The sequence below is a fragment of the Stegostoma tigrinum genome, chromosome X (genome assembly GCF_030684315.1).
Source record: "Stegostoma tigrinum isolate sSteTig4 chromosome X, sSteTig4.hap1, whole genome shotgun sequence".
NCBI classification, from domain to species: Eukaryota; Metazoa; Chordata; class Chondrichthyes; order Orectolobiformes; family Stegostomatidae; genus Stegostoma; species Stegostoma tigrinum.
This window is the reverse complement of record NC_081404.1, coordinates 13789469-13815496: the sequence shown is the minus strand read 5'-3', so window position 1 is coordinate 13815496 and position 26028 is coordinate 13789469. Positions and strand designations below refer to the sequence as shown.

Sequence of the window (26028 nt, the reverse complement as noted above, 5' to 3'; positions counted from 1 at the left end):
AGGGAAGGTTCTTGAATCTGCTAGGCCAGTTAGAAGAGAAAATGAGGTTTGAAACTGATCTGGATGAGCCCTTGATTCTGCCACTATCTCTGCCAAGCTGTAACTCAAATCCTGATTGATGTCTTTGTTCAGATATGACTTTCCCAATTCTCCCAGACCACCCTTACACTTCCCACTCTCATGTCTTCCACCTCAGCTCATCCAAAACTCTACGCCCACATCCTGCCCCACACTAATCCCTCTCACCTATCACTCTGAGGCTGTTGAATCAAACTGCCTCACTGTGAACAAGTACCTCAACAGGAGGTAGTTGCATTTTCATGTCTAAATCTGTAGTAACTCAGGAAACCCAACTGAAAGGAACAACATTTGTTGTTGAACACCAAAATAGAGCCACCACTCATGATGTATATTGGCTAGTCCCAGCCTGGGACAGACAGATCTGCAGAGTCATCCCTGGGTCTGCTTTATTTTGCTTTAAATCCAGAAGTGATCTCACACACAACTGAACTTGTTTTTTTTTCTAACACCAAATCACTATTGAAAATACTTTGTTTTTACTTATTAACTGCCACCAATAAATCACTCCTGTAGCCAAATACTTGCATGCAAAGCCTGTTAAGGGTACTGTTAACCATGAAAAAGTGAGGGGAGGGGAGAGGGTTCTGAAATAAATAGGGAGAGAGGGGGAGGCGGACCGAAGATGGAGAGAAAAGAAGATAGGTGGAGAGGAGAGAATAGGTGGGTAGGGAGGGGATAGGTCAGTCCAGGGAAGACGGACAGGTCAAGGAGGTGGGATGAGGTGCGGCTTGGTGTGGGAGGAGGGGATAGGTGAGAGGAAGAACAGGTTAGGGAAGCGGGGGCAGGCTGGGCTGGTTTTGGGATGCAGTAGGGGAGGGGAGATTTTGAAGCTGGTGAAGTCCACATTGATACCATTGGGCTGCAGGGTTTCTAAGCGGAATATGAGTTGCTGTTCCTGCAACCTTTGGGTGGCATGATTGTGGCACTGCAGGAGGCTCATGATGGACATGTGGTCTGAGGAATGGGAGGGGGAGTTAAAATGGTTCGCGACTGGGAGGTGCAGTTGTTTATTGCGAACCGAGCGGAGGTGTTCTGCAAAGTGGTCCCCGAGCTGCCGCTTGGTTTCCCCAATGTAGAGGAAGCCACACTGGGTACAATGGATACAATATATGGTATATTGGGAACCTGCAGCCCAATGATATCAACGTGGACTTCACAAGCTTCAAAATCTCCCCTTCCCCCACTGCATCCTAAAACCAGCCCAGTTCTTCCCCTCCCCCCACTGCATCACAAAACCAGCCCAGCTCGTCTCCTCCCCCCACTGCATCCCAAAACCAGCCCAGCCTGTCTCTGCTTCCCTAACCTGTTCTTCCTCTCACCCATCCCTTCCTCCCACCTCAAGCCGCACCTCCATTTCCTGCCTACCACCTCATCCTGCCTCCTTGACCTGTCCATCTTCCCTGGACTGACCTATCCCCTCCCTACCACTCCACCTATACTCTCCTCTCTACCTATCTTGTTTTCTCTCCATCTTCAGTCCGCCTCCCCCTCTCTCCCTATTTATTCCAGTTCCCTCTCCCCATCCCCCTCTCTGATGAAGAGTCCAGGCCCAAAACGTCAGCTTTTGTGCTCCTGAGATGCTGCTTGGCCTGCTGTGTTCATCCAGCTCCACACTTTGTAATCTTGGATTCTCCAGCATCTGCAGTTCCCATTATCACTGATGGAATTAAAAGTGGTTGGGTCTTCTTTTAATAGATGGAAAAGCTATCACACGCACCCAAAATATATTTTTCCATCACTTCTTTTGTTTCTCATTCACCTATTTTTCTAATCAACTTGTTTGTAAGTGTTGTTACACATTGCTGGAGCAGATGGGACTTGTATCTGGGCCTCCCATTCTGGGGTATTGACACTATCACTGTGCCACAAGAAGGCTCATGGGTCTGCTTTTCTAATTTTTTTTGTTTATTTAACCTACTTACTTTCTTTCTAACCAACCCATTCACAAGTGTTACTGCACACCTCTGGAGCAGATGTGACTTGAACCAAGGTCTCCTGATCTGGACAGAGACATTACCACTGCACCAGTACAGACCCTTAACAGTTTTAGTTGTACTGTCCATAGAACAGCAACAAAGGCCTTCAGATGATAAGTTCCAGCTGGGCAGGCCATTGCTCAATGCCAAGACAACTCATATGCAATTAGTGCAACAAGGAGATAAATTAATGATTCACCATGGGCCTTGTAGGATTATCACAAAATCCTTCCATTATTTTATTCCTATCTATTTCAAAATATCCATCCAGCCCCACAAAACTATTAGACTGTCTATTCCTCTGATCTCCTATGTATTCCTGCTTTTCCTCATCCCATCATCGACAAATTTACATTCTGTTGTCTCAGATGTGTGCTCTGACCTTTCCTTCTTCAGCCCCTCTGCCCCAAAAGTTTCTTCTGTCCTTTACGACACTTCTCAAAACCCATGAATCCAATTGTTTATAGTTTTGGTATAATTTACATTTCCTTTCTTTAAATAACACCATTACAATGACTGTCCTCTGGTTCTGTGGAATATTCCTGTTCTGAAAGTTTTTGGAAAATCACAGTTAGAGTCTCTGATATCCTTTCATGGCCTCCTTCAAGGATCTCAACTTTGCTAGTTTTCAACTGTCAACCCATAAGACTTTTTAAAATCTCTCATTTAAAGTTGATCTCCTGCAGTAGCCTTCAACACCCTTCTAAGACTACCAGTGTAGTGATTATAACAAGGTGCGCCAGGTAGACCTTATAGAATATGAGTTTTTTTTTATTCATTCATGGGACGAGGACATTGTTAGCTAGGCAGCATTTATTGCCCATCCCTAATTGCCCTGAGGGTAGTTAACACTCAACCATATTGCTGTGTATCTGGAGTCACATGTAGGCCAGACCAGGTAACAATGGCAGTTTCCTTCCTTAAAGGACATTAGTGAACCAGATGTGTTTTTCCAACAATTGATAATAGATTCATGGTCATCATTAGATTCTTAATTCCCGATATTTATTGAATTCAAATTCCATCATGTGCTGTGGTGGGATTTGAACCTGGATCTTCAGAATGTTATCACAGTCTCTGGATTAACAGTTCAAGCAATAATACCACAAGGCCATCGCTTTCCCTGATTGCGGCTGTTAACCTGGTCCTATCGGGGAGCCCTGGCTGACAGATATAGACAGGAGTGCCACAGGAATTGGCACGGAGGGCCATGGTAGATGTCTGGTTCAGGGCTACCACGATTCAATGCCTTGAAATGGTGGTGCTCAGTCCCGACATTGTGCACCAGTTGGAGGATTCTCAGGTATGCAATGGAATCCTATCTGCACAGACACCTGTTGGACAGAATTTCACATTGGCCCAGGATCCTGTGCCTCCTCAGGGAGCCACCTGAGCCACATCCAGAATTTTAATTTTGTGTCTTTTAAAGGCATGAAATGGCAGGCCCTGTACAGACTGCTGCTGCTCACCATCCACCTCTTCTCTTTCATCTACCACCTGATATACCTGGCCATGCCTGTTTGCCACCAGGTGACAGGGATCCCCAGTGGAGGGGTCGCTACACAGGAGTCCTCCCATTTTCCCTTGGGGATGTGGGGGGGCGGTGTGTAGCGGGGAGAGTTTTGCACACAGCAGTCCCCGGTAACCACAGATTGTTTTGATTCACGGACTCCCAGCCCAGCTGTTTGTTTTGCAACACTGTGGAGCCTACGGACCATATATATGTTGGGTGTGGGTGCTTGCACTCCATGTTCAGTTATCTTAAAGACTTCCTTTTGTGTTTTCAGTTGTACTTCAGCCCCACGCTCCTAATCATCAGACACCTGGTGCAGAGAGGAACTGGCAAGTCAGAGGATCTCCTTGTAGGTCTGCTTCTGGACCTGACCAAGCTGGTCATTAATAGGTCCAGGCAGTGGGCCCTGGAGGGGCTTGTCCTGTCTGTCCCTCTTCCATGGCTACATCCATGCCCAGGTGTCCCTGAAGAAGGAGCATGAGGTGTGCACTGACACTCTTGATGCCTTATGGGAGATGTGGGCACCACAGAGTGTGGAGCGCTTCATTTCCTCTTCAACCTCTATTTTGATTTGATCCCTACCCTCACCCTCACTTTCTCGTTCACATAGGTATTGCCACCAGTGGGACTCTGCTTGCTTCTGGTTCTTGGGTCACGTGGGTGTTTTTCTTGGTGGTGGGCTATTGATAAAGTTATTTACACACCTGGTGTTTTTACTGTGTCCTGCACAGTCACATGCACACACGTGAAAAAAAAATATCAACAGGAGTGTCAGAGGTTCTGTTCACTCTGAAAGCTGGCTCTGAGGGAGCTGGATCAGTGCCAAGGACTTTTCAAGTGTAAATAAAGGGCGACTTGTTGACAGGATACTGGCCTCTGGGAAATTTCAGTGGCAATGAGAGAAAAGAACACTCCTGAAAAAATTCACTTGCAACAGGTATCTTTGATTTGGGGTAAGCATTTTTGGCATCATGCACTTATTTGTGAAGCTTGATTCATTTGATCCTGCCATTGAAGACTGGGCCCAGTATGTGGAAAGAATGCATAATTTTTTTCCGGGCAAATGAAAAACGATAAGTAATTCACCTGACAGCTTGTGGACCTGCAGCTTTTTCAGTCATTAGGAACCTAAATTTCCCTGAGAAACCAGATACTAAAGCTTTCAGAGTTGTTGGACTAAGCTAAGAAATCTTATGAGTCTAAGCCTCCTCTAAGTCTGAGATTCTATCGGTTTTACTTGGCACCCTGAGAATGAGGGGAATTCATTTCTGGTATGTTTGATGAGGTTAATATGACTGGCAGAGACATGTGGCTATCATTTAACCCTGAATGAGATGCTGAGAGACCTTTGGTATGTGGGATTGATGATGTAACCGTGCAAAAGCATCTACTAGCTGAAGCCCAATTGGACTTCAAACAGGCACTACAACTGGCTTTGTCATTCGAATATTTGTCAAGTGGAGCATATGAGTTGTAGGGTATCCCAATGGAAGTGGATGCCCTCACCAGTCCAGTTGAGCTTGGGGAACGCCATTTGACTGAAGACAATTGCAGAGCCTCACTCAGGGCATATCCTGAACAGATGGACTCTAGGCCAGCCCACAGCAAAACCCCAAAACAAACCCAAGCCTTGGCCAAACAGTTAAAATTTCCTTCAGCATCTGGGCCAACTAGCCATTGAAGTTGTTGTCAGTATGTTGACTCAACAGCAAAAGAGTCCCACTAGGGCTGAATCAAGTGAGAGGACTCCGAAGCTGGTACCCAGGAGAGTGTATATCTTGGAAAGCCTACCGACATCTGGTTTGGAGCAGTTAAATTCCTTAGCAACATCCAAATCAGAACAAATCAAAGAAAAATCTGGTTAAGTGGCCTCCTTATTTGAGTGGAGGTTGATACCGGCACACACGTTTCAGTAATCGCAGAACCAGTCCTTAACAAAATTCACTCTGGACTCCAAACCTTAAGTTTACATAAGACCTCGGCCAGGCTGAGAGCCTATACCAGGGAACCTTTATGTATTAAGTATACAACTTTGGTTATGGTCTCTTGTGAGAAGAAACTCTTTCAGTTAGCACTAATTGTGGTAAATACTCGAACCTAAGATTAATGGGGAGAAATTGGTTGAGAAAGATTCACCTAGATTGACTCAACATTTGTCAATTAAAAAATGGCCGTGGAGAAAAGTCTGAATTAAGTACCCAGAAGTTTTTGAGGAATGTCTAGGGACTATCAAAGGAGTCAAAGCCTCCTTGCATGTTGGCCAGAAATCCGTAATGGTTTTAAATTTTCTGGACATACTTCTACTCACAGTCAATAATATCAGATCTTAGACACAGAAGATCTGGTTCAAGCAAAACTGAAACAGCTGGTAATGATGGGGGATGCCTAAGGGCCCTCACTACCAGGATTGAAACCTTTTTGGACCTGGAGAGACCAGGTCACGGTACAGGACAGCATATTATTATGTGGAAAAGAGTGATTGTCCCAAGCAAAGGTTGCTTCCAGATACTGGCTGAACTCCATCAAGGTCATCAAGGGGTGTCCAAAATGAAGATGTTGGGGAGAATTTATGTCTGGTGACCAGGATTGGATGCAGACATAGCTGTGTTGGTGGGGTCAGTGCTCAGAGTGCGAATAAGGACAAAAATTGCCACCAGCAGCTCCCCAACATTCATGGGAATGGCTGGATAAACCCCAGATTTGGTTACATGTTGACTATGCTGGTTCTATCATGGGCCGATATTATTAGTCTTTGTGGGTGCCTACTTAAAGTGGCTGGACATGCACAGTGTCCAGTCATCAAACATGAGGATGATGATAGAAAGACTGCATGCATCTTGAGTAAGGCATGGACTTCTGGGAGTCACAGATAACAGGCCATCGTTTACCGGCAGGGACTTTGAGTATTTCATAAAGTTGAATGATGGTCATCATATAAGGACAGCTTCATACCATCCATCATCCAATGGTCTGGCAGAAAGAGCAGTCCAAACTTTGAAGGCAGGCTGAAAGAAGCAGCCTACAGGTTCACTACATACTAAACTGTCCCAGTTCCTTTTTGATTATCAGAACACCCCTCATGCACTACAGGGATACCTTCAACGGAGTTTTTAATGGGGAGAAGACTCTGGACCTGGCTAAATCTGATTTTCTCAGAGTTCGGAGGTAGGGGCTGGGGGTTGTGGAGAATAGTGAAACAGCATCACGAATACCAGTGCTGGGCACAAGACCCTGCTTGGTGAGAGAGACAGTTTACCTCAGGGAATGAAGTTTGATGTAGGAGTCATGGGGATGGCCCTGCATGGGTAAGAGGCATGGTCAACTTGAAGTCAGGCCCCCTGACATATCAAGTTCCAGTAAATGCGACTGTCCTGTACAAGCACATAGACTGTATGAAACCTGAAAACTCACAAATGGTGAGCAAAACATGCTCAGCTCCTTGACTTTCCAACTGTTGTGGAGCTCATGGGTCCACTCTCTCTGTCATGCATCGAAGATCCCTCAGAATCTGAGGTGGACGTGGCAGATGTTGTTGCTTCGATGACTTTACCATCTGAAGAGGAGAATGAATTTCTTCTGAGATGTGCTGGGTGCAAGAGGCGAGTTACTATGCGTTATATGCCACCCATATCAGAGGCAGAGTTGGAGGAACCTGACCCAGTGGTAAGACACTCCAGGGGGAGCTGCAAAAAAAAAACCAGCCTATGTCCTCAGCCTCAGAGGGGGAGGGATTAAATGATTGTAACAAAGTCAGCCAGGTTAATCTAGTTGACTGGAATGTCAGAGGTTCTGTTCACTCTGAGAGCTGGCTCTGAGGACGCTGGATCAGTGTCAAGGACTTTTCACATGTAAATAAAGGGTGACTTGAAGACAGGTTACAGGCCTCTGTGGAGTTATTTCACCCAGTTTCCTACTTTCAATTTCCTTTGCAAAGCTGAGATAAAATACTTGTTAACATTTTAAACCATTCATTCCCTGCCAGTAGAAGAGGTTTTTTTTTCTGTTCTAACCTTTAAAGGCCCTAACCTTTCCTTTACTAGGACAATTGCCCTTTTATCTTTCTGTGTTTATATAAAAGCTCATTCATCTGGAGAGAGAGAAAACTACAGTCACTACAACTCCAATCCTAACAACAACATCCAGCTGATTAAATAAAGAATAAATAAATGGTGGAGGAGTTCAGAACCAAGGGGTCATAGTTTAAGACTTCATGGTAAACTTTTTAGGACTGAGATGACAAGAAATTCTTCACACAGAGAGTGATGAGCCTGTGTAATTCACTACTAAAGCAAGTTGTTGAGGCTAGAGCAGTACGTGTTTTCTAGATGGAGGCAGATATAGTTCTTGTGACTGAAGGATCAAGGGATATGGGGGACTGTGGGATCAGGGTATTGAGGTCATGATCAGCCATGATCATATTGAATCACAAAGCAGGCTTGAGGTGTCGAATGGCCTCCTCTTGCTCCTGGCTTCTAAGCTTCTATGCAAGTTAAATGTTGTATCATAGGGGGAGAAGTGGCATTTCTGGGTGAATTGATAACTATAAGATGGGAACTTGAATTGTTTTTAATCTTTGCAGTTAAACAGGGCTGATTATCTTTTCCAGTTACATAGGAAAAAGCAGCCATGATTGGGAATAATTAAAACTTAACTGTCCTCATTGGCTTTCATCAATAAACTGGTTATTCTCAGATTTCAAAATGAACATATGTTTCTCCATCTTCTTTATTGCTAAGCAGATATGTATTGCCAGATGTGTGGAGCTCACTGAACCACAAACAAATCTGATTTTACTAACTGATTTTCTACCAGTATTGACACTTAAATGGCAGAAATGGATGTGACAGCATACAGAACTTTCGGGTGCTAAGAGAAAAGCTGTCTTGCGAGCATGTGCTATATTGAGACCTACTAACATAGTAACAAATGGAAAAGCCTCTGCAAGGGATATTATACATAACAGGAAGCTCGATCGATCCATTGTCACCTTTGAGTTAGAGGTTTGCAGATTCAGAGCCTTAAGCACATACTCTGAGGGAACGCTGCACTGTGCAGCAAAGGTGCCAATTTTCATATGAGTCAATAAAACAATGGCCCTTGCTATTGGATAGCTGTTGTTTATGCCTGTGGCTGGAATTAAGTGTGATGATGAATATGATTGATAAAGGCAGCAGATAAGAGGGAGGAATCTCAATAATTAAAGTTCATCTTCCAGTTAGTTTGAAATAATTTAGTAAAACAAACTGAAACGCACTTGAACATTTCAACCAAGAGAAGAATTTTTTTTATTATGTTGATAAAAAGAAACCACAGGGATTACTATTGACAGATGCGATCTGACTGTGGTGTAACAATTGAGTAGATTAACATATCCTATGTGTGTAACTTGCTTGAAATTAAGTTTGAGAATTCAATGTCTGATTTATTTATTTTTGTAATCATTTTAGAGCTTCATTCCTTAATTTGATTTCTATGTTCCATATCATTTGAGTTTTGAATTGCCTTTATCTTGCTTTGACATAATTGATTGAATGCAATGTTGCAAGACGAAATATTAGACAACTAGAAAAGCACTCAATTATACATTCATTAATGCATAGCAAGACAGAAATGACTGGGACTTTTGAAACTCAATGAGTGCCAAAAATTTTAAAACATGGTGGTTATCATTATCGGGCAAGCCAGGGCTTCCTTGTTATACCTTGCATTCTTTGATTTATCTGATAGAGAGAAAATGAGGTAGTTTTTTCTGGTGGTCACAAACTTACAATGACACTGGTGCATTTGGACATCTGCAGTATGGCGTTGATATATACACTCAAGGGACATGGAGAAAGCCTCACCAACTTTAGTCTCCATTTTCTAACAGTGGGACAGGCCCCTGAAGAGCATGCTTGAAAATGTTAAAACAAAAAAGGCCTGTGCATAACTTAATTTTAAGTCCATGAGAAATCATTTTTTAAGGCACTCAGTGAAGGTGGCTGCTAATCTAAACTGGTTATACAGAAACATGAATAAGAGTGTTTTTGCTGAGCATTGTATTCAGATTTTCACCAATTCTCTAAATCCATGGTGCCTACTGTGTGAATTTGCTTGGTGAATATATCTTTTCTGTTCAGGCATGTTTTTGTGAATGAATGCAGATTGAGTGTGGCTCAGGATTTCCAAAGCACGAAAATGTAACATTGAAACCATAATGTAAAAAAAATCATGATGGGAGAAATAAGTATGGTGGCTCAGTGGTTAGCAATGCTGCCTCGCTAAGCCAGAGTCTCAGGTTTGATTCTACCCCAGGCAACTTTCTGTATGGAGTTTGCACATTTTCCTCATGTCTGCGTGGGTGATTTTCCAATGCTGCAGTTTCCTCCCACAGTTCAAAGATAGGCAAGTTAAATGGATTGGCCATGCTAAATTGTCCCATTGTGTCCAAGGACGTGCAAGGCTAGGTGGATTAGCCATGGGAAATGCAGGATTACAGGAACAGGGGAGGGGTGGGTCGGGGTGGGATGCTCTTCTGAGGGTTGATATGGACTGGATGAGTTGAATGGCCTGTTTCCACCCTGTAGGGATTCTATGTTCGATGAAATAGATAGGGACACCAATGCGTGGAACACAAGGAATCAACAATTTTGAATTGCAGAAAGCACATTTATTCGGTATTTCACTGGCTGTGATGAAAGATAATTATCTGGTACAAGAAGATGCAGAATTTGAAACAGTTCTACAAAGAAAACATTGATTTCTTTCTTAAATGACCCAATAATTGTTTCCCATTAACCTCAATAATTAGCCTTTCAGAAGTTGGATATCTACCTTTCGAGACTCAAGACAGTGACAAAAAAGAATTACTGAGCCATTCCCACCAGTTAAGCCAAAATGTGTGCATACACAAGATTTTTCATGATGCGAAACTTATAATATCAGGCAATCAGTAAAGTAACCAAAAATAATCTGATATACTGCAACTGATATCACATGGCACAGTTATAATTAATGATTGTACAGCTTGTGCTGGAAGTTTAGGGCAGACTAATCAATACTGTTTGTGGCGCAAATTCATCACGTACAAAGCTCGGAAGGCTGAAAAGGACTGTGGATTTGGGATCTCACCAGTGTTAGTATTTTTAAAGAGTTCCCAAAACATGCAAAACTAGGAATTTTCAGAACCGTACTCAAAGAAGAAGATGAAAGATGAAAATTGAATTGTATGGAGACATGAGACAAACACTGGACAGAATGTTTTCCTCCCAGCTAGTTCAAGGGATTTATAGATGAAGAAATTGTAACTCCATCCACCAACTCTGTTTTCTTCACCAACAGAGGACTTCTTGTGGATGAAGACATGACAGAGGTTTCATATGCACTGGCGTTCAAAAATGGAGTCAATCCAGATGACATTGAATTAAATGATGAAAAATCAGCTGAAAACAAAAGGAAACACACTTCAATATATGAGCTCTTACTCTAATGTCAAAAATGATCATCTTCAGTGAATAGCTTTCAAAATGTCCACTCATCCATGCAATTGATCAAAATGAAGCAGTATCAGAGGACATTATGAAAATATTGGAAACACACAACAATTCTATCAGCCTGGGAATGGGCAAAGGAACGATACTATATTGGGAGCACCATTGATGCTCTTCAGCAAACAGATAAAAAGTGACAACAGTGGAAAGCTAAAAGAACAAATCATCAATTTGCTATTCGTTCATGATCAGTTTCCAATAGGTGTTCCAGAATTTCCCATTTTTCTTTAAGGTGTCAAGCAATTCGTTCAGAAATTATTTGTCAAAAGGAGGAAACAGAAATTCTCTTACCTTGGCTCTGTACTTGCTGGATGTTGAGGGTTTTAACCCCACTTGCCATCCTGTTGAGAAATGAAACACACTCAGATCGGAGCAGGAAATTGCAGGAAATCACAGTCACCCTTTCACTCCGTTTTCCCAAGTTCCTCCCTCACCCAGAGACTCTGACATCTGCTGGGATGCACTTCTGAAAGGGCACTGTCAGCTTCCTTCGCCTCAGGCAAAGTGCCCAGTCTTTAGGTGCTGCTGTCACAGGCAGCAGGGGCCAGCAGGCCATGGGAGCGTGAGGAACGGGACAGCTGACCTTTACCCGGGACATGTAGATAATGAAGTGATTGTCACTCCCAGTGCCTGCAGTCCATTCCATTCTCAGAGACCAGAGCTACCAGTCAACTGCAAGGACGGACTGCAATTTGCCAGCACGGGACTCAATGTGATGGCTGCGATTAGCGACTGGCCCTGATCTTACCTTGCCTCCTCTCCCTCCAGCATTTTCTTGTAGGTCCCAATTTCAATGTCCAGTGCAAGCTTGATGCCCACCAGCTGTTCGTACTCCCTGGCTTGTTTGGAAAGCTCTTGCCCGGCTCTCAAGATGGCCTCTTCCAGTTCGCTAATCCTCATCCGAGAGTCTTTCAGAGAATTCTCGCCGCGTTCCTCTGCTTCTCGGATTGCATCTTCCAGTTTCAGACGCTGAGGAACATAAATATTCATTCGGCCAGTTTCTTCAGTATTTACTGGGGTCAGCTCAGTGTTCAGAACGACACCGAGGCAAAACGCTCCCGCCCCGCGCAATGATTTGCGGAGGGCGGCGTGACTGGCCAGCCACAGATTCCATTCGGAAAGGACAGCAGTCAGACCCCCCACGTTGTCAGAAAAGAACCCAGCCGAGCTGATCCTATCCCCTTATTGCCTTCCCGATAATAATGTCGGACAGAGAGGTAAGACAGAGAGAGTAAAAGAGACGTACAGATATTTACAACCGTTTCCCATACCCTGTTCGCTTTCACACCTTTGCCTACCTCCTTTTTCAGGGCATCGATGGATGCTTTCAGTTTCCGGATTTGATCTGTCGACTGTTTAATCTCTGACTTCAGCATATTGAGATCATCGCCACATTGTCCAGACGCCATGGCCAGTTCCTGCATCTGCAAACAGACATTGGGAACACGTTAGTCCCACAGTTCACTTTGCAGCCCGCTGGATAAGAACGCGACAGCGACACGTAATCTTCACCTTGGTTTGTTTCCAAGTTTCCGCTTCCTCACGGCTCTGCTGGGCGCAGGCTTCGTACTGCCTCCTGGCATTGGCGAGGAGCTCCTCGACATCGAATTTCGGACCGCCCTCCAATTGCACATTGACACATGTGTTCTGTATCTGGGCTTGCAGCTCCCGGATTTCCTACATGTGGGCGGGGGCGGGGAGGCGGATGAAGATTGCAAGGTGATTAAAAACCATTCGGGCTACATTGCATGAGACTCGAATGGAAAGCAGATCAGAAAACGATAACAGCCCGACCATTGCCACGTGTTTACCTCTTCATAGATAGACCGCAGGAAATCGATTTCATCTGTCAGACCTTCCAGTTTAGCTTCCAGCTCCACTTTGCTCATGTACGAGTCATCAACATCCTAAAGAGCAGAGGGAGGGAATGCATTGATGAAAGTGAGCAAAAGTCGCCGCAAACGGAGATCTGTACCGCGCATCGTTATAAAAGTCACCTTCTTGACCAGGACAAACTCATTTTCCATTTCCGTCCGCTTGTTGATTTCATCTTCGTACCTGGAACGAAAGAGATTGTTTTACCGATGCTCAGTCTTTCAGCCTGATCCCTATCACCGTCCCTGTTTTGTCTCTGTCTCCGCTAGTCGTTACCTTTCGGTTCCGACACAAGACACACACTGTCAGACGATGTTGTCGGAAGCATCAGCCGTGCTCCCACTTCAATCAAACGAGCGCGCAGACGAGAAGCGGCACAGCCCTGTGCAGTTCGGTTCGGTCTACATGGCAATGCTGCGGACAATTCCGTCAGCTGTCATTCTACCGGTTTGGCAAAGCGAACTCATTCTGTCCCTGGTATTTCTGTTTGGTTCGGACACGAACCCGCCTCCGAAGCAACCCGTGACTAAACTCAGCTGCAGCTCACTTACTTGCACTTATAGTCCTCGACCAGAGCTTGCATTTGGACCAGGTCTGCCTCGAACCTCAGCTTCTCCTGGCCAAGTGCCTCCAGTTGTTTCTTCAGATTGTCAATGTAGACCTGGAACATGCTCTCGATGTTGGATTTGTATTCGCCTTGATCCTGCAGAAGTTTCAGTTTGATATTCAGCTCAGTATTGATCCTTTCCAAATACCGAACCTGGCGGGGTGAGATGGAGAGACAGACAGTTAGACTTTGCGACGGACACCACAAGGCACGAGAGAAAACGACACGGAGGACGCATTTGACAAACCCACCCGCCTGGGCAGCACTGAACATTACCTTGCCAACGAAGTCCGCGAACTGGTTATTGAGTCCCTGAAGCTGCTTGCTCTCCTCCACTCGGATAGCCCGCTGGGTGGTATCGATTTGAGGCAAAGGGGTGCTCAGGTCCAGGGCAGCGGTTCTCTGGATCAGCCCTTGAGACATACCTCCCCCATATCCCCGGTAGCCCATTGAGCCTAAACCAGCCGCACCGACACTTATTCGGCTGAAGCTCGATCCACCGCCGCCACCATATCTGCTGGAGCCCAACACCGAGCCTCGGGAGATTCGGGCGCTTGAAACGGACTGTGTCGGTCTCAGGATGACACTTTGGGAGCTCCTGGGTCCCCGAACACCCCCTCCGCTTCCCGACAGGATCAGTCCAGTGGAAAACCCGGCTGCTCCGCCAATTGGGCCTCCCCCTCGGCTCCTGCTGCTGCGGGAGGTGCTGCTGGTGGTGCTGCTGATGATTTTCGATGTCATTTCGAGGTTTTTCACGACGTAGACACAGACTCGCAGAGAGAGAGAGAGAGAGAGAGCACAGTCAGAACGTGAACGGCTCGGTGGAGCTGAGGACGGACTCGGCTGCTTTTATGTCCGTGTGAGTCTGGGTTGGCCAAGGGGCTGTCTGTTGACAAGGAACCGCCCAGAATGGAGCAAGCCGGAGAGGGGAGGAACCAGCCGCCGCCCTGTGCCCCTGGGCCGGGGAGGAGAGGTGGGACCTGCACCTTTGCCGAGCGCCAACACCTGATTCTTTGCTTAGCTCGCCACTTGCAATCAGTCCAAGGTTCTCCAACACCGCCCACTCCTCCTAACCACCACCCCATTTTACATCGTCAGCTGTTTCAGGCCTTTTCTCAACTGGGCAGTCCCTGCTTCAACCGCATCTTCTCCTGAATGGTCACCCCTTTGCCAACCCATTACCCACATCCAGCTTTCCCCATTCACTTCATAGCCGGGATTTCGCAAATCCCGGTCGACCCGCGCACCCCTCCATGTTCGGACACTCCTTCTGGTCCCGAACCCACTTTTCTTTCTCCCTGTTTGGGCTCCCTCCAACCCTCAGACATTCTGGACATTCCTCCACCTCTGCCCTCTTTGCACATTCGCCACTGTCTCCGCCCAAATAGTGCGTGCCTTTCTTCGAATACATTTTGAACATAAAAATCTGCCTCTTGGATCGTGTTTCTGATGTTGAACGTATGATTCGAAGTTGTTAAGTGCCTTGCTGACAGCGTTCGAGCGCTGAGTTGGTTTGGTGCTTGTTGGGGGGTGCGGGTGACAGGATGCAGGGAGCAAGAAGTGTGTGAGAGGCGCTTGGAACGATCCCCTTTGCACAGTCGCGCAGTTCCCGAGGACTGTTTTCCAGAGGCTCCACCAACTGGTGAAACGGGTGAATTCACAGGATCTCCAGCGCCTTCTCTTCCACAAGCAGCATCAAATGGAAAGTTCAGCGCTTTGGTGATGTGGTGGGAATGTCCCTAGCTCTGAGTAAGGAGGCCTGAGTTGCAGTCCTACTTGCTGCACAGTCGTGTCACAGCGTCTGAATATACACAACGAACTTTACAGTGCAGTTTGTGTACAGTTCTGGTCACAGCATTGTAAGAAGGAGGTGGAAGCTCTGGAAAGGGTGCAGAGGAGATTTACTAGGATGTTGCCTGGTATGGAGGGAAGGTCTTACGAGGTAAGGCTGAGGGACTTGAGGCTGTTTTCGTTAGAGAGAAGAAGGTTGAGAGGTGACTTAATTCAAACATATAAACTAATCAGAGAGTTAGATAGGGTGGATAGGGAGAGTCTTTTTCCTAGGATGGTGACGGCGAGCACGAGGGGGCATAGCTTTAAATTGAGGGGTGAAAGATATGGGACAGATGTCAGAGGTAGATTGTTTACTCAGAGAGTAGTAAGGGAAAGGAACGCTTTGCCTGCAACGGCAGTAGATACGCCAACTTTAGGTACATTTAAGTCGTCATTGGACAAGCATATGGACGTACATGGAATAGTGTCGGTTAGATGGGCTTAAGATCGGTATGACAGGTCTGCACAACATCGAGGGCCGAAGGGCCTGTACTGCGCTGTAATGTTCTATGTTTTATGTTCTATGTTCAGTTTGCAGCTTTTCTGGTCGCGTCTGAATCTTGGACATGGCCAGGCCAGCAAGCAAGTCTCAGGCTCCCACCCACGAATGATCTTCGTCGCAGTTTCTGGAAATCAATGAGATTGGAAGGCAGCTGGTCACTGAGTGCAACTTGCAACACGATCTGGACCTTGGAGTTTGGTGAATGACGGAGTTTGGAGAGAGCGACGAGCTGCTTTTCTGACTTGGGCAGTCTCATGAAAATTAGCAATGGAAGATTGCGTGAGAGCGGGCAGAGAGCCCATGGGAATTGAGCGCTGTGCACCATTACACCCACCCACATTGTACAACCACCAAACCCCCAAACACACGGTTAAATAAATGGTGACATTCCAGTCAAATGGGGACGTTGAGTATTTTGTTCACCACTGTTTAAATTGAACAGATGTTTCAGGGATTGTAAGGCTTCGTGAATATTAGAAAAGTTCACTAGTGTTATAATGAGCTTATCGGGAACAGCAGTGTTGATTATTTACAATAAAAGTAAATAAATAAGGCAGAATGAAGCCTGAGGGAGCTAGTGGATGCCGCTGTGATGCAAGGCAAAGAATGCGTTGCAGTACCAAAACGGTATAATTGGAAGGTGTGCAATCTGGCGACATGAATAACGCCTTTGGGATTTGTAAAGTTCTGGGCTGTCTATGATATCAGTCCAGGGGCTTGGGCAAGGTGTGAGGCGCTTAGAGTGCTGACGGTTCGGTGGCCCATAGCAGTGCAGCCTGGAGAGTTGGCTATGGTCAGCCGCGTGGATCCATTGCAATCAGTCCAGCGAGACACAGAAACAGAGTAGCAGAGCTGCAGAAGTATCAGTCAGGGTTCTGGTCACTCATTGATCAGGGCTGCACAGCGAAGCAGCTGAAGTGGTGCACCACGGTCAATGTGAGGTGTCCATCCACAGAAAGTCAAGGTTAGGTGGCGGGTATTCGGTTGCCAGTGCTGCGGGAGAAGGGCTACGAACATAATGGTGATGAGAAAAGTGAAAAGGCCCTGGGGGACAGCTGAATATATCAGTGGGGAGACGATAATCCGTGGAAGGCTGGATGTGAATGGGAAAGTGTCGGTTCCCCGGAAATGCTGGCCTATTGACCAGATATCCTTGCAGCTCGGGGGATAAGTGGGCAGGTGCAGACTCAGTTAGACTCACAGAACGCACGTCTGAAAGAGGTGCCATTTGTAGCTTCCATTTTGCTGAAAAGCACAAGTGCTCAATGGGAATGGAAATGTCTGAGGCCAGGCCCAAAGCAGTTGCCGTTGGTGCTGGGTCATGTCAGGGAGGGTGCTGCGTATCGCGGCAACGTGAGACTGTTCAAAAGGGAACAGCATTATACACACAGCCAGAAAGTGAAGGTGTCATGCAGCTGCAAACTCATCCTGCTTTGACCCGGTGGCCATCTGTCCACTGAGCGCAAACCAACGACTTAGCGGAAGCACCTTGACCATGTCACGAAAGACGGAACGGGAGCCCTAAAAATCCTTGTGACGCAAAACTAATGTCTGTGCAGCAGATCTGTGAATATTGCATGCAGCAGCGACTTCCGTTTGTCTGCTCATGGTGCAGCACTTCCTCAATGCACACCATGCAACATCATGTCGGGATATGGATGTGTGTTATCAGCACCAACATGTTTGCTTCTGTGCCTCGACACAGTCTCGCAAAACCAGAGAATTGCAATCATTGAACACATCATTGCAAAAGACAGAAATGTTACTCTGCTGTCTTGCCTTCAAACTAGGTGTGCGTGCAGTGCCGGCTCACACAGTTCGGGCGGAAAGTGCCTGCAATACAGTGAGGGAAAACTGGTTGTCAGCTTAACCAGCGGGTCACCATGCCTCAGGCAAGACGGAAGCTTGAGAAGGCAGGATCGGCAAGGTGGTCGCAGGCACTGCACGGGCTCGACGCGTGCTGCTGCCATCAATCTGCATCGCAAAACAACTGCCCAGCCGACTCAGCTAATTGACAGCCAGGATGTATCAATACTGGGGTATTGCGCAGTTTCAGTGATGGTGCCGGGGTGCTTTCAAGGATGGTGCACTCATTAGTTTCCGTGAGTGTGAACTGAGCGGTTTCGGCGGTGGTGTACTGAATGGTGTGCTGTCATTTGAAGAGGTTATTTTGTCCTGTGTGCTCTCGGAGACATTGTAAGGCAGAGGTTTGGAGCTGCCTCATCAAGACCCTTTTTAGTAAACAGGTGATAAAGTCTTGGATTTTGAAAAAAATAAAGCCTGAAGAGGTGGGGTCCGTTCCGGATGTGTCAGCATTGAGTTGAATGAAGGGAACTATGCAGCTATATGGGAGGAGCTGGCCAAAGTTCAATAGTACAATCCCCTCGCACGGATGGCAGTGGAACAACAGTGGCAGGTATTTCTGGATATAATGCAGAAGGTGCAGGATCAGCTCATGGCTGACGAGTCAAGTTAAGGACTGCATAAAGATAAGAGAGAAGTATAACATAGCAAAGAGGAGTGGGAAGCGGGAGGACTGGGAAGCTTTTAAAGAGCAACAGCCGATAAGTAAAAAGGCAATAAACAGTGAAAAAATGAGCTATGAAAGAAAACTGGCCAAAAATATAAAGGAGGATAGTAAAAGCTTTTTTAGCGATGTGAAAAGAAAAAAAAATGGTTCAGACTAAAATTGGGCCCTTGAAGTCAGAAACGGGTGAATTGAACACGGGGAACAAGGAAATGGAGGAAGAATTGAATAGGTACTTTAGATCTGTCTTCACTAGGGAAGACACAAGAAATCTCCCAGATGCAATAGTGGCTGAAGGACCTAGGGTAATGGACGAACTGAAGGGTATTTCTCAGAGGCAGGAAAAGGTGTTGGATAGACTGTTCGGTCTGAAGGCCGATAAGTTCCCGGGACCTGATGGTGTGCATCCCACGGTACTTCAGGAGGTGGCTCCAGAAATTGTGGACTCGTTGGTAATTATGTTCCAAGGGTCTATAGATTCAGGATCAGTTCCTGTGAATTGGAGGCTGGCAAATGTTGTCGCACTTTTCAAGAAAGGAGGGAGAGGGAAAAGAGGAAATGATAGACCGGTTAGCCTGACGTCAGTGGTGGGAAAGATGCTGGAGTCAATTATAAAAGATGAAATTACAATTCATTTGGATAGCAGGAACAGAATAGGTCAGAGTCAGCATGGATTTACGAAGGGGAAATCGTGCTTGACTAATCTTCTGGATTTTTTGGAGAATGTATCTCTGAAGAGGGTTAAGGGAGAAACAGTGGATGTACTTTCAGAAAGCCTTTGATAAAGTCCCACATCGGAGATTGGTGAACAAAATTAGGGCACATGGTATTGGGGGCAAAATACTGAGTTGGACTGAAAATTGGCTGGCTGACAGGAAGCAAAGAGTAGTGATAAACAGGTCCCTTTCGGAATGACAGGCAGTGACCAGTGAGGTACCACAAGATTCGGTGTTGGGACCGCAGCTGTTTACGATATATATTAATGATATAGATGAAGGCATTTAAAGTAATATTAGCAAATTTGCAGATGACACAAAGTTGGGTAGCAGTGTGAAATGTGAGGAGGATGTTTTGAGAATACAGGGTGATTTGGACAAGCTGGTTGAGTGGACGGATGCATGGCAGATGCAGTTTAATGTGGATAAATGTGCAGTTATACACTTTGGTGGCAAGAACAGGAAGGCAGATTACGACCTCCATGGAGTCAATTTCCGTAAAGGGGAAGTACAACGAGACCTAGGTGTTCTTGTCAATTAGCCAATGAAAGCAAGCATGCAGGTACAGCAGGCAGTGAAGAAAGCTAATTACATGCTGGCCTTCATAACAAGAGGAATTGAGTATCGGAGCAAAGAGGTCCTTCTGCAGCTGTACAGGGCCCTGGTGAGAGTGCACCTGGAGTTTTGTGTGCAGTTTTGGTCTCCAAATTTGAGGAAGGACATTGTTGCTATTGAGGGAGTGCAGTGTAGGCTCACGAGGTCAATTCCCAGAATGGCGGGACTATCGGATGTTGAAAGATTGGAGCGACTGTGCTTGTATACACTTGAGCTGAGAATGATGAGAGGGCATCTGATTGAGGCGTATAAGTTTATTCAGGGATTGGAGACTTTGGAGGCAGGAAGCATGTTTCCGCTGACGGGTGAGTCCAGAACCAGAGGACACAGTTTAAAAATAAGGGCTAGGCCATTTAGAACAGAGTTGAGGAGAAACTTCTTTAGCCAGAGAGTGGTGGATATATGGAATGCTCTGCCCAAGAAGGCAGTGGAGGCCAACTCTCTGGATGCTTTCAAGAAAGAGATAGATATTAGTTCTTAAAGACAGTGGAATCCAGGGTTATGGGGAGAAGGCAGGAACAGGATACTGACTGTGGATGATCAGCCATGATCATAACGAATGGGGGTGCTGGCTCGAAGGGCCGAATGGCCGATTCCAGTAGCTATTGTCTATTGTCTATAGATTTCGGGACTTTTTCATGCAGCATCAGAAGCTGTTGGAGTCTCAACAGAGTTGGGAGCTTGAGTGAATGCCTCCGGGTCGCTACTTTCTTTGTATTTTCTCCGGGTGATATTTCCCTCCTAGACTGGAGAAATGTGTGTGAGAATCTGTGCCTGAATTTTCCCTTTACCCAATGGATGTTGCTTATGGGATGCTTCTGTATTGGCACAGGAAGTAAGTCATAATTACTGTATTTATTCTTCTATGAAGATTTCCAATACAGTTGTTATTCCAAATGCTTCCTTCCTTGGTTGTATTTTAAGTAGAGCTTAACATCATGTGGTTTGATGAGTCGTAGTTCATTTGGGACACACATTATATTTACATTTCTGATCAGAACGAGTGAAGGTCTAGATAACTTGGTAAAATATTTTGAGGGAATCTGGTCAGATTCACAACAGTGGTTTCACTGATGTTGGACTGAATAGTTTCATTCACGGCTGACAGCTTATTTTCAGTGTTGGGGTATTTGTGCCGACATGCTAACTACAAAGACGTCTTTCTACGTGTCATCATACTTGTGGAAATGTAACGATATTGGAGTGGGCACTTCTTGAATTACACAACAATGGATGAGCATTGTCCTTTTCATTCATTTAACATTGTGCTGTTCAAAAAGCAATCGAGTTGTGCAGTTTACACGTTTATTCAGCCGGACAGCAATGCCATAAGGTAAATCAACGAACAAAATTACACATCAAAGTGAAACAGAGTTCAACAGCGAAAGCTTTGCTTTAATTCCCATTTTAAAGATACCAACAAATACAGTGTGAACGTCCTGACTGCATTTCCCACAAACCCAAACTTTCACAAAGTTTACTTTATTTTGTCAACTGATGAAGATGTCGCTGTAGACTTCATGTCATTTAAGTATGAAACGTGAACAGGTTAATGCAGTCATTCCGAGTAGCAGACATGAAGTGAATATAAAGATGTCAACCACCGCTCTAAAAACAGTACTGAGGGAAAGTATAACCTCTGACAATGAACGGCTGGGAGGCACTGATGGTTTCAAATGATCCCTTGTTGACTGAGTCCTGTGCTCGACACCTCATACGTGGTTCGTCCACCCACCGTCGCTCTGTTGCTCGCGTAAGAGCCACTTGAACTGAGTGAGGTCTCATAGGAAGATGATCCAGATCCCCAACCCAAGCCTTGCTGCAAACCACCTGTCAAAGGGGCAGAGAGAGAGAGAGAGAAAAAAAAAATTTCTTGTAATCTTGTTGCTACAATTGAAAGTATAATTGCAAAATGATAAAGTAACTCAATTTGTGTTGTATCTTTCGCAAAGTACGACAGCCCAAGATGTTTTGCAGCCGCTTTCTCCAAGAAACAATTTGACACCCTAAAATCCATCAGGACGATGAGAAAAAGCATGCGGAAAATCTAGCCCTTGAAGGAGGCGACTGGGAAGGAGAATGAAGGAAATGCTGACAGAAGGAATTCCTAGAATTGGAGCCTCATGAACTGAAAGCTGGTTGGGTGATGTCAATCAGGGATGTGAAGTAGGCTGGCAAGGGCTGGTGATTACCGATCATTTTACAAGGCCAAATGATACAAGCATCTGATGTTGAAGGTGGGAAATGATGATGGCTGATTGGAATGAAGCTGAGCAGAACCTGACCAGAAAGAATCATCACACTTCACTTGGACCTCAAATTCTCTTACCTTGGCTCTGGACTTGCTGGATGTTGAGGGTTTTAACCCCACTTGCCATCCTGTTGAGAAATGAAACACACTCAGATCGGAGCAGGAAATTGCAGGAAATCACAGTCACCCTTTCACTCCGTTTTCCCAAGTTCCTCCCTCACCCAGAGACTCTGACATCTGCTGGGATGCACTTCTGAAAGGGCACTGTCAGCTTCCTTCGCCTCAGGCAAAGTGCCCAATCTTTAGGTGCTGCTGTCACAGGCAGCAGGGGCCAGCAGGCCATGGGAGCGTGAGGAACGGGACAGCTGACCTTTACCCGGGACATGTAGATAATGAAGTGATTGTCACTCCCAGTGCCTGCAGTCCATTCCATTCTCAGAGACCAGAGCTACCAGTCAACTGCAAGGACGGACTGCAATTTGCCAGCACGGGACTCAATGTGATGGCTGCGATTAGCGACTGGCCCTGATCTTACCTTGCCTCCTCTCCCTCCAGCATTTTCTTGTAGGTCCCAATTTCAATGTCCAGTGCAAGCTTGATGCCCACCAGCTGTTCGTACTCCCTGGCTTGTTTGGAAAGCTCTTGCCCGGCTCTCAAGATGGCCTCTTCCAGTTCGCTAATCCTCATCCGAGAGTCTTTCAGAGAATTCTCGCCGCGTTCCTCTGCTTCTCGGATTGCATCTTCCAGTTTCAGACGCTGAGGAACATAAATATTCATTCGGCCAGTTTCTTCAGTATTTACTGGGGTCAGCTCAGTGTTCAGAACGACACCGAGGCAAAACGCTCCCGCCCCGCGCAATGATTTGCGGAGGGCGGCGTGACTGGCCAGCCACTGATTCCAATCGGAAAGGACAGCAGTCAGACCCCCCACGCGTTCAGAAAAGAACCCAGCTGAGCTGATCCTATCCCCTTATTGCCTTCCCGATAATAATGTCGGACAGAGAGGTAAGACAGAGAGAGTAAAAGAGACGTACAGATATTTACAACCGTTTCCCATACCCTGTTCGCTTTCACACCTTTGCCTACCTCCTTTTTCAGGGCATCGATGGATGCTTTCAGTTTCCGGATTTGATCTGTCGACTGTTTAATCTCTGACTTCAGCATATTGAGATCATCGCCACATTGTCCAGACGCCATGGCCAGTTCCTGCATCTGCAAACAGACATTGGGAACACGTTAGTCCCACAGTTCACTTTGCAGCCCGCTGGATAAGAACGCGACAGCGACACGTAATCTTCACCTTGGTTTGTTTCCAAGTTTCCGCTTCCTCACGGCTCTGCTGGGCGCAGGCTTCGTACTGCCTCCTGGCATTGGCGAGGAGCTCCTCGACATCGAATTTCGGACCGCCCTCCAATTGCACATTGACACATGTGTTCTGTATCTGGGCTTGCAGCTCCCGGATTTCCTACATGTGGGCGGGGGCGGGGAGGCGGATGAAGATTGCAAGGTGATTGAAAACCATTCGGGCTACATTGCATGAGACTCGAATGGAAAGCAGATCAGAAAACGATAACAGCCCGACCATTGCCACGTGTTTACCTCTTCATAGATAGACCGCAGGAAATCGATTTCATCTGTCAGACCTTCCAGTTTAGCTTCCAGCTCCACTTTGCTCATGTACGAGTCATCAACATCCTAAAGAGCAGAGGGAGGGAATGCATTGATGAAAGTGAGCAAAAGTCGCCGCAAACGGAGATCTGTACCGCGCATCGTTATAAAAGTCACCTTCTTGACCAGGACAAACTCATTTTCCATTTCCGTCCGCTTGTTGATTTCATCTTCGTACCTGGAACGAAAGAGATTGTTTTACCGATGCTCAGTCTTTCAGCCTGATCCCTATCACCGTCCCTGTTTTGTCTCTGTCTCCGCTCGTCGTTACCTTTCCGTCCCGACACAAGACACACACTGTCAGACGATGTTGTCGGAAGCATCAGTCGTGCTCCCACTTCAATCAAACGAGCGCGCAGACGAGAAGCGGCACAGCCCTGTGCAGTTCGGTTCGGTCTACATGGCAATGCTGCGGACAATTCCGTCAGCTGTCATTCTACCGGTTTGGCAAAGCGAACTCATTCTGTCCCTGGTATTTCTGTTTGGTTCGGACACGAACCCGCCTCCGAAGCAACCCGTGACTAAACTCAGCTGCAGCTCACTTACTTGCCCTTATAGTCCTCGACCAGAGCTTGCATTTGGACCAGGTCTGCCTCGAACCTCAGCTTCTCCTGGCCAAGTGCCTCCAGTTGTTTCTTCAGATTGTCAATGTAGACCTGGAACATGCTCTCGATGTTGGATTTGTATTCGCCTTGATCCTGCAGAAGTTTCAGTTTGATATTCAGCTCAGTATTGATCCTTTCCAAATACCGAACCTGGCGGGGTGAGATGGAGAGACAGATAGTTAGACGTTGCGACGGACACCACAAGGCACGAGAGAAAACGACACGGAGGACGCATTTGACAAACCCACCCGCCTGGGCAGCACTGAACATTACCTTGCCAACGAAGTCCGCGAACTGGTTATTGAGTCCCTGAAGCTGCTTGCTCTCCTCCACTCGGATAGCCCGCTGGGTGGTATCGATTTGAGGCAAAGGGGTGCTCAGGTCCAGGGCAGCGGTTCTCTGGATCAGACCTTGAGACATACCTCCCCCATATCCCCGGTAGCCCATTGAGCCTAAACCAGCCGCACCGACACTTATTCGGCTGAAGCTCGATCCACCGCCGCCACCATATTTGCTGGAGCCCAACGCCGAGCCTCGGGAGATTCGGGCGCTTGAGACGGACTGTGTCGGTCTCAGGATGACACTTTGGGAGCTCCTGGGTCCCCGAACACCCCCTCCGCTTCCCGACAGGATCAGTCCAGTGGAAAACCCGGCTGCTCCGCCAATTGGGCCTCCCCCTCGGCTCCTGCTGCTGCGGGAGGTGCTGCTGGTGGTGCTGCTGATGATTTTCGATGTCATTTCGAGGTTTTTCACGACGTAGACACAGACTCGCAGAGAGAGAGAGAGAGAGAGAGAGCACAGACAGAAAGTGAACGGCTCGGTGGAGCTGAGGACGGACTCGGCTGCTTTTATGTCCGTGTGAGTCTGGGTTGGCCAAGGGGCTGTCTGTTGACAAGGAACCGCCCAGAATGGAGCAAGCCGGAGAGGGGAGGAACCAGCCGCCGCCCTGTGCCCCTGGGCCGGGGAGGAGAGGTGGGACCTGCACCTTTGCCGAGCGCCAACACCTGATTCTTTGCTTAGCTCGCCACTTGCAATCAGTCCAAGGTTCTCCAACACCGCCCACTCCTCCTAACCACCACCCCATTTTACATCGTCAGCTGTTTCAGGCCTTTTCTCAACTGGGCAGTCCCTGCTTCAACCGCATCTTCTCCTGAATGGTCACCCCTTTGCCAACCCATTACCCACATCCAGCTTTCCCCATTCACTTCATAGCCGGGATTTCGCAAATCCCGGTCGACCCGCGCACCCCTCCATGTTCGGACACTCCTTCTGGTCCCGAACCCACTTTTCTTTCTCCCTGTTTGGGCTCCCTTCAACCCTCAGACATTCTGGGCATTCCTCCACCTCTGCCCTCTTTGCACATTCGCCATTGTCTCCTCCCAAATAGTGCGTGCCTTTCTTCGAATACATTTTGAACATAAAAATCTGCCTCTTGGATCGTGTTTCTGATGTTGAACGTATGATTCGAAGTTGTTAAGTGCCTTGCTGACAGCGTTCGAGCGCTGAGTTGGTTTGGTGCTTGTTGGGGGGTGCGGGTGACAGGATGCAGCGAGCAAGAAGTGTGTGAGAGGCGCTTGGAACGATCCCCTTTGCACAGTCGCGCAGTTCCCGAGGACTGTGTTCCAGAGGCTCCACCAACTGGTGAAACGGGTGAATTCACAGGATCTCCAGCGCCTTCTCTTCCACAAGCAGCATCAAATGGAAAGTTCAGCGCTTTGGTGATGTGGTGGG

At 46.7% G+C, this 26028-nt stretch overlaps 2 protein-coding genes across 2 annotated transcripts; both read right to left on the bottom strand.

The window, feature by feature from the left end:
* Positions 1–10197: 10197 nt before the first annotated feature.
* LOC125448325 (keratin, type II cytoskeletal 8-like) lies at positions 10198–14423 on the bottom strand. The gene is made up of 9 exons (XM_059643378.1): positions 13858–14423; positions 13526–13734; positions 13097–13157; positions 12911–13006; positions 12612–12776; positions 12398–12523; positions 11848–12068; positions 11391–11440; positions 10198–10991 (listed from the first exon to the last, which is right to left on the bottom strand). Exons 1-9 carry the CDS (start codon positions 14320–14322, stop codon positions 10822–10824), a joined length of 1563 nt encoding a protein of 520 aa, XP_059499361.1. The 5' UTR covers positions 14323–14423; the 3' UTR covers positions 10198–10821.
* Positions 14424–21143: 6720 nt separating this feature from the next.
* Positions 21144–25354, bottom strand: LOC132207522 (keratin, type II cytoskeletal 8-like). The gene is made up of 9 exons (XM_059643395.1): positions 24571–25354; positions 24239–24447; positions 23810–23870; positions 23624–23719; positions 23325–23489; positions 23111–23236; positions 22561–22781; positions 22104–22153; positions 21144–21604 (listed from the first exon to the last, which is right to left on the bottom strand). The coding sequence occupies exons 1-9, from the start codon at positions 25033–25035 to the stop codon at positions 21447–21449; spliced, it is 1551 nt and encodes a 516-aa protein (XP_059499378.1). The 5' UTR covers positions 25036–25354; the 3' UTR covers positions 21144–21446.
* Positions 25355–26028: the final 674 nt, after the last annotated feature.

Excerpts from the sequence above, each read along its gene's own strand:
- LOC125448325 (XM_059643378.1), bottom strand. The coding sequence starts at position 14,322 with ATGACATCGAAAATCATCAGCAGCACCACCAGCAGCACCTCCCGCAGC. Across the intron at positions 12,524-12,611 it reads AAACTTGGAAACAAACCAAG|ATGCAGGAACTGGCCATGGC; the intron begins GTGAAGATTACG and ends GTCTGTTTGCAG. Across the intron at positions 12,069-12,397 it reads TCGATGCCCTGAAAAAGGAG|CGTCTGAAACTGGAAGATGC; the intron begins GTAGGCAAAGGT and ends TATGTTCCTCAG.
- LOC132207522 (XM_059643395.1), bottom strand. The coding sequence starts at position 25,035 with ATGACATCGAAAATCATCAGCAGCACCACCAGCAGCACCTCCCGCAGC. Across the intron at positions 23,720-23,809 it reads AGTTTGTCCTGGTCAAGAAG|GATGTTGATGACTCGTACAT; the intron begins GTGACTTTTATA and ends TCTGCTCTTTAG. Across the intron at positions 23,237-23,324 it reads AAACTTGGAAACAAACCAAG|ATGCAGGAACTGGCCATGGC; the intron begins GTGAAGATTACG and ends GTCTGTTTGCAG.